The following is an 8,483-nucleotide window of genomic DNA, read 5'->3' on the forward strand; positions in this document are numbered from 1 at the left end:
TATATTATTATTATTATTATATATAAAATATTTTAACTTGTTAAAAAATACTTAATTTAAAACTTTTATTTATTAAAATAAATAAAATATATTACAATAATAATAATAATAATATATTTTTATATTATTATTTTAACTATTATAATAATATTAATAATAATAATAATATAAAATATATATTTTTTATGTAATAAATTTTATTTATTTTCAACATTTTATCATTTTATGAAATATATAAAAACATATATTAAATAATTTTTGTAAAAAAATATTTAAAATAAAATTTATTACAATAAAAATAAATATATTTTATATATTATTTCTCTTTTTAAGTTAACTAAATAATTATTACTAATTTATATATATAAACATAATGATTACTGAAAAATATTTTCATTAAATAAACTAAAATACATGTTATTTAACTCTTGTAGAAAAGAAGAGTGTATAATTTAAAATTAAAAAAAAAAGAGAGTGTCATTTTCTCTTAATTTAATTACTAATTTTTTTAAATCTATAATAATTTAAAATGACATTTTCTTAATCGCGTCAATTTAACCAACTTAACTATCATAATTTCATATTTATATTTTTATTTAATGCAAACCATGGATTAAAAAAATTATTTAATGCTAACCATGGATTAAAAAAATAATTAAACTATAAGGACCCTTTTCTTGTATCTTTATTTCTTCATGTTTTCTCTTTTACCTTTTTACTTTAATTTTGTCCTCCTTTCTATATCTTTATGCAGGTCAATGTACTCATCACTGTTGTAAAGATGAGTGGATATATCATCTCTCTTAATATTAATTGAGAATGACGCTAAGGGAGTTGACAAGATAGAAATGTCTATTAACCCATTGATATAAATTTTATATATATTATATATTTATTTTAACTTTTTTAAGCGCAATCATTTTTTATTATCTAATTTTTATTCTTTTACTAACAGAATTTTTGTATGCAACAAGATAAGTAAACAATGAGCCCGTGGACCAAAGTACACGCACCAGGCTGACTCTTATTATTCTTCCCTTTTTAATTTGCACTATTGAATCCACTATGTATATTTTTTTATTTTTTCACTACGTACTAGTCTTAGTAGTAGTAATAGTAGAAAAGTAGAAAACCATAAGGATATATATGAACCAGTGAAAAAAAAAGGCAACAGAATACCGCACTTTCCGCTGCTAATACATGAAAAGAAGAGACGATGGGCTATTGGCAAGGGTGAAAAAGTAAAACAAGAGGGAAATTAAAACACAATTAATAACGACCAACTAACATAGATTAGTCTAGTGATTAATTCATTAGTTAGTGATTAATTCATTAGTCCGTTTAAATAGATGAAATGTTAAATTTGAAATTTTTTTGTCATTGAGAAAATATTTTTGGTCAAAATAATATGTTATTGGTGTTTATGGTGGTTTTTAACTAGTGTTTTATTCCTTAGAGAAATATGTTTAAAAAAAATTAAGTTTTAATTTTTATATATATATAAATTTTGTAATATTTATTCTTTTTATATATAAAAAATTTTAATTCGACGAACTGACTTATCCAATTTTTTTAAAATTTGTGAATTTAGTTGATTTAATTTTTTAATTCAACGAATTTAAAATCTTAATATGATTCGTCTTTGTTGATAAATCGTTCGATAAATTCAATGTTTCTTATCTTATCATATCTAATTTTACGATGATTATTTATGTATAATTTTGTTGATTTTCTAATTAGATTCATTTGTTAACCCTAATGTACCTTGATTTTCTAATTAGGGTAATTTGTTTTCTGCATGTGTGGAGAGAATTTTAGCCAATCTGGTTACACTACAAATTAAAGTATGCAAATTGTAAGGATGAATGGAAAGGGTAGATTAATTTATTTGAGAAAGCAATGTATATTGTAGAGAGAAGCTAAAAGCCTATTTATTTGTACTAGAATGATGATATATGCCATGCCACTGCTGGAAATTCTCTTTTAAGTAAGCCCAAGGCTTTGACAAGACAATAACCACAAAACAGAGATGAAAACTATTGTGCAATAATAATGGAGTTTTTCAAAGGCATCTATGTCCTTTTGCTTTGTTGCCCCCACTACTCCACAAACACCTCTCTCTCTCTCTCTCTCTCTCTCTCTCTCTCTCTCTCTCTCTCTCTCTCTCTCTCTCTCTCTCTCTCTCTCTCTCTCTCTCTCTCTCTCTCTCTCTCTCTCTCTCTCTAATCAAATATTAATGAATCCATGTCAATTTACTTTTTTAATAAAAATAAATTAAAAAGGGCTCTCAGCTTTCAGGATTCAAAAGAATATGCATGGATCTCTCTCTCTTTCTCTCCTTTTTAACCCTTCAATAGTTTTCTAACACCAAAACTTTTCAGCACTCAATTCCCAACTTTTCCCTCCTTGCAAAGTTCTCCAGATAATCAGTGGAGGTTCGTTTCAAGATTTTTTAATATATTCTAAGAAATTATATTTCTAAAAAAATATTATATTTGAATATCATAAAAATTATTTGTTTAGTAGGACAGATGATTAGAAACTATTTTCAATATTTTCAAAAATAAATGGGGATAAATTTGTTTTACTATAGATATTTTTTAAGAATAAATTCTTAATTTTTAAAATAACTTCAATACTAATAAAAGGAAACATTCTTAAGAAACACAATAATTGAGAGATATAATAATAATAATAATAATTTTATATCTTAAATTTTATTGTGTTGATATGGGAATATTATTTTATGTTTAAGCAAAAAATATTCCTGAAAATAAGTTATTCATATCATGAGAATTAAATTTTTAAAATTTAATCAAACATGTGAATATTATATTTACATAGACAATTTTTAAAAAGAAATTAAAATTCCTTTAAACATTGACCCAATCTTATTTCATATATATATGTTAATTTTTCCTTTTTATTTGAAAAAAAAGGAAAAATGTATAACCGAAAAATTTCGATCCACCTTACTAAATAAAATGAGAAGAGAAATATTTTAATCTCTTAATAATAATAAATGAAGTATATATGCTGAGATGACTAGATATATGAGACACATAACGAATGGAGGAGTACAAATAATATATATGTATTTTGAAAACATTTGATTAACACATATATTGATCAACATGATCATCATTATTAATCAAATGAAATCCAAGCTTTGGTTGATAAAGGGTGGCAAATGGTGGTTTGCACCCCCAACACCAAGGAAATCCCTAGTTTGCCCTCCTCCACTCTCCTCATTTCTCCTCTTTGAAGGGTGCATTTGTGACAATTCATTCTTCTCTGCCTCTGTATTAATATTATTACTACTACTTGTTAGCACCAAACTTGAACCATACACCCCACAAAACTTATTGTTATTCCCATCTTGCCCTTGGCCACCACCATTGCTACATTTCAACCCTAATACCCCCAAGAATGATGATGGATCACTTGAGGTTGCACCAACTTGAGCGGCTTTCTGCAACAAGGCCGTCGCCGACATGTTCGCCGACGACGAAGAGGCACATGTTTGATGGGGTTGGTGTTGTGAGCTATACAATGAAGGAACATTAACAATGCTTCCTAGTATTGGAAGCGATGTAGTAGTAGTACTAGTAATAGTAGTGTTGCTACTTAGATCTTGGCTTGGATTGGTCGAAATTTTCGATCCGAATACCCAGTTCAGATGGTAATTATTGTTATTAGTAGCCATTGTTGCTTCTTGACGATGATGATGATGATGATCCATCCAAAGGGATAATCCTCTTGTTGTTGTTTGGTTATTTGTGGCTTCTTCAGGGAATGGAATTGGCTTATTGCAAATTGAAGCAAATTGGGTTGCCATGTTATTATTATTATTATGATGAGGGGCCATGGAGGTTCTTATCATCATGTTATTGTAACCAATAATGTTATTGTTATTATTATTAGCCCCTAATGTTGAGTTGTTTATGCTTGATGCTGCATTTACCCTAGCTGTTTCTTCTGCCAATGCATCACAAAATGCCCTGTGAGTTATGAAACTATCCCTCCTGCAAATAATAACAATACTAACATTAGGAATTTAATTTTGAGTAATGATAGAGATTATTTCAGTCACATTCAGTCAATATTATAATAAGTTACTAAATAAATTTATTACAAAGCTCACTAAAAATAAACTTTTGTTAAATTTAAATTTCGAATATTTTTTTTTTTAATTTAGTTTTGGTAGCTCTTACTTTTAAGAGTTTTAGATTTTTTTTTTCTAATATTAAATGCGGTGTAAAATATTGACTTTCTCTATATTTTTTGTTCGCTATGATGATGTGAAAACAAATAAGATTTTTTTATCTGAGAGGCATGTAACAAGTCTAACATGAGTGTTTGGCAAAATTCCAAAATGGCACTTATTAATTACTTGATATAGCAAGACTACGGCATTGATTAATATCAAACAAAAATTAAATTAATAAGCACGACACATTCTCACATACATATATAAGGTAATAAGCAAAGGTTAAGTAAGATAATTCCAAACCGTGATCTTTTGTCGTTTAGGACTATAGGATCATCACAAAAGAAGCTAAGCCTTATCAAAGAGAGAACAAAAAAAAGACTTGTGTATGTGTGTGGCATCTTTCAAGCCCTTTAATTTGTTTGAAGTAGAGAGACCCTTCTTCTACCTTTTTTCACTCGTAAAAGCCAAATAGAGCAATAGACAGCAGGCACCCACAACTCATAAAACCACATATATAGTACACACAAGAAACGACAAAGAAATGCATAGATAAAGAGAAAGAAAACATCGTTTTCCACACTCTACTTAGATACTAGTTTAATGTCTCACTTAGTAACAAGACAAAACTCACTGGCAGTTATTTTTACGTGAAAATGATAATTGAAAATTGTTGTATAATAATTATTAAATAAGGTGAAAATTTATCTATAGTTGACTTCACGTGAAATTGATAGCTGATAGTCGTTGGATGAAAATTTAGTCAAGTCAGTTAAATCATCTAACTGCTTTCAGTTATCAACTTCACGTGAAGTCGACTGCACCTGAGTTTTCACCATTAAATAATTACAATTGAGTTTTCATCTAATGAAAAACAACCATAAAAACACAATTATGAAGCACAAGCTTATTTGAAAGGATTAGGGTTAGTTAATTACCGTGAAAAGATGGTTCCACAATCACACTTGTATTCTCTTGTACCACAGGTTTTGGAGTGGGCTTTCCAATCGGACTGAACCGCATAACGCTTCGAGCATTTGTCGCACTTCCACTTCTTCTCGCCGTGCTTCCGGCAAAAGTGCTTCTTGATTCCGGTCAAGTCTCCCAAAGCCCTTGAAGGGTGGTTGTGGACACATGTTTTCTCCGGACACACGTATACACGCTTCTTTGGTTCTTTATTTGTTCTTTGTTTTAGCTTCCATGGAAGGTTGTGTCCTCTTCTATGGAGTTGAAGGTTTTGATCCCTTTGGAAACCCTTCCCACAGGTTTCACACAAGAACCTGTTTGTAGCCATTAGTGTCTTTGGGGATAAGGCTATTACTTCCGCTTCCGGATCTGATCATCAATATTCAAACCAATGGAGCACATTCATATATATTATAACTCATGAATCACCATGACAAAGAAAATTACTCTGCTGTACAAATATTCCGCGTTAACACAGGATTCGAAAAAACAGTATCCAAAAAATTGAATGTAACTTAATAACTATATCAGTAACTGTTTTTGCAATTTGAATTCGTGACCTTTAGACAGCTCAATGGTTGTTCCAAGGCTCACCTTAATTCACTCGTGAATCATGATATAAAAAGAAAAACAGAAGAAGCTATATACATGCCTGGGTTTCCTGGGAGGTTTCTCTTCCTCTTCAAAGAAGGAGGAGGAGTAGTAGTTGGATTCTGATTCTGATGATGAGGGATCAGCATCTCTCTTGTATGTTGAGTTCTGAGTATGTATGAGTTAGTTTAGAATATATATGAGGCTGCAACCCTAAACTAAGTTAACTTGATGAAGTGATGATATATGAAACAAGATGGGATCTCTCTCTCTCTCTCTTACAAATGTTTGTTATCTACTTTTTAGGTGGAATAAAATAAACCAAGATGCTATGGGAGGCGGTGAAAAGTTAATCAATTAAAATTTAAAGATGATAAAGGAGGGGGGCAAATAATGGGAAAGAGAAAGAGAAAGAGGGGGAAGGTGAAGCAAAGGTGTATGATGACACATATGATGAGGGAACAAAGTTAATCTCCATTTTGGAATCATTATCCCATAATTTGTCTTCTTTCTTGCTTTTTTTTGTTTTCTTTAATTCTTTAATCCTTTCTCATCCAATAAGCTTTTTTCATAAATTTTTAATCTATTCTTATATACTTTTTTCTTCTTTAATGTATTCATTTGAGCATTTTCTTCCCAAATCATTCCTCATTTTATATATACATATTCAATATATATGCCCCATTTTCACATACTTTATTATTGGGATAAAATCGTCTTTTCCTATTTTTTCTTCTTTCTTTGTCCTTGCAAAAGTTGCATCATATAGTAAAAAGTTGCATCATATAGTACAGTTGCCATTTTATGTTTAAGAGTTCATTTTATATTCAGTTTTAACAAAATGCATCTAATATAAAACTACTTCTAGTTTAAGTTTATGAGACGATGGGATAATTATATCTTTAATATATTTTTTTATGCAAGAATTTTTTTTAACAAGAATTGACAATTATATTTTTTAATCATAAAATTTTTGATATTATGTCATGAAATTATTTTTTTTAAAATTTAAACTAATAAAAAAATACATAAATAATTATATCTCTAAGTTACATCTAATAACATATATAGCTCAATACTTAATTATTAAAGGATCTAGTAAGATAAATATTGAAAATATATAATAATTATATATACAATTTAAATAAGCGGCTATGCGACATCGGTATATAGTTGTTTGTGTTGGAATAAATTAATTTCAATATCCCAGATCATCCATATTGAATCACCAAAAATATATCATACTCGAATGCGGAAGCGTACCTGAATTCATAAACATAAATCATATGATCGGAAGAGTTTGGATCTTGTGGTTCTTTCGATCTTCCTCAACCAAAGCCTTCTGTATTCCTAGGAGGCTGAACTGCAACTCTTTTGATGGGGAAAGAGTAACAAAGGCGGCTTTGGTATGTTGGGGACCGAAACCCTGAAGGTCTATTTATATTTGAGCATGGCACCCATTAAACCCTTAAGCACAAATAAAATAGTATCTAAAGCCCAAAAGATAATATATCTAAAATCCAAAAAGATAATTATCTAAGGAACAAAAGATAATATCCGGTTTTATTCTCATTTAATTCCAAATTAAAAGTAATAATGACTTATTCAATTTAGCATTTATAACAATAAATGAGATCATCATTATATAAGATTTATAGTGAAATAGCATAATTTGTGATTACAATTAATATATGTATTGCCCACAAACAAATTAAGAAATTAAAATAATTTTCTAACAATCTCCCACTTGGGCTATACATATATTCTTTCTTGACATAATCACACCTTATAAACTTTATGCGCGCATCTGAATGCTATTTCTCTCATTACTTTAACAATCTGGTCCGTCTCATACATTAGATATGGAACTACCGCAGCTTTTATCACATTAAATGCCGTGACTAAACCACGCCAATCACCATCCTAATATACTCAACGACATAGATCAAATTTGGATGAGTAATATGGAAATTACATGCCAAGTGATCTCATGCATGTCTATTTCCAACTGGTCCAACTTTATTGAGATCAAACACAATACAAAATATTGCAAAATGAACATTTCACATAATATGAAATAAACCATCAACTTAATTCTGCAGAAAAATAATTCAATTATCTGTCATAGGACATATAGCATAAACTCCCACTAAACCAAGGCATCACAAATATTGACACCCATCCGAGCAGTGTGCTCATGAAAAACTTTAGAGGTCAATCCTTGGTAATGAGTCTGCTAGCATATACTCTGTTCCTATATGTCCTATGGAAATCTGTTTTTCTTAAACTTTCTCCTTGACAACTAAGAACTTGATGTCTGTATGCTTCGATTTTGTCAAGCTCTTATTGTTATTGGAGTATAGTACTGCTGACTTATTGTCACAAAATATCTTAAATGGTCTTTCAATGTCATCTACTATATGAAGCTTAGTGACAAAGTTTCGCAACCATATGCCATGAAATCGGAAACAGAGTACCCAATGATCTCCAAATTTTTCTGATCTCCGATAAATAAGCATGTAATCCTTTGTTCTCTTTAAACAACGCATTACGCGTTTAACAGCTATCCAATGATCCATATCCGGATTGCTCAAGTATCTACCCAACACTCCCACTATAAATGATATATCGGGATGTATGTAGACTTGAGCATACATTAAATTCCCTAGTGCTTATGCATAAGGCTTATCATGCATTGATGTCCTCTCAAGATCAT

General features: G+C 29.6%; 1 protein-coding gene across 1 annotated transcript; it reads right to left on the bottom strand.

The window, feature by feature from the left end:
• Nucleotides 1-3,093: 3,093 nt before the first annotated feature.
• Nucleotides 3,094-6,090, bottom strand: LOC107634226 (zinc finger protein MAGPIE). The gene is made up of 3 exons (XM_016337790.3): nucleotides 5,829-6,090; nucleotides 5,149-5,545; nucleotides 3,094-4,025 (listed from the first exon to the last, which is right to left on the bottom strand). Exons 1-3 carry the CDS (start codon nucleotides 5,914-5,916, stop codon nucleotides 3,152-3,154), a joined length of 1,359 nt encoding a protein of 452 aa, XP_016193276.1. The 5' UTR covers nucleotides 5,917-6,090; the 3' UTR covers nucleotides 3,094-3,151.
• Between the last annotated feature and the right edge of the window lie 2,393 nt (nucleotides 6,091-8,483).

Source organism: Arachis ipaensis, chromosome B3, assembly GCF_059453495.1.
Source record: "Arachis ipaensis isolate K30076 ecotype BB chromosome B3, ASM5945349v1, whole genome shotgun sequence".
NCBI lineage: Eukaryota > Viridiplantae > Streptophyta > Magnoliopsida > Fabales > Fabaceae > Arachis > Arachis ipaensis.

Excerpts from the sequence above, each read along its gene's own strand:
- LOC107634226 (XM_016337790.3), bottom strand. The coding sequence starts at position 5,916 with ATGCTGATCCCTCATCATCAGAATCAGAATCCAACTACTACTCCTCCT. Across the intron at positions 5,546-5,828 it reads AAACCTCCCAGGAAACCCAG|ATCCGGAAGCGGAAGTAATA; the intron begins GCATGTATATAG and ends ATTGATGATCAG. Across the intron at positions 4,026-5,148 it reads TGTGGAACCATCTTTTCACG|GAGGGATAGTTTCATAACTC; the intron begins GTAATTAACTAA and ends TATTATTTGCAG.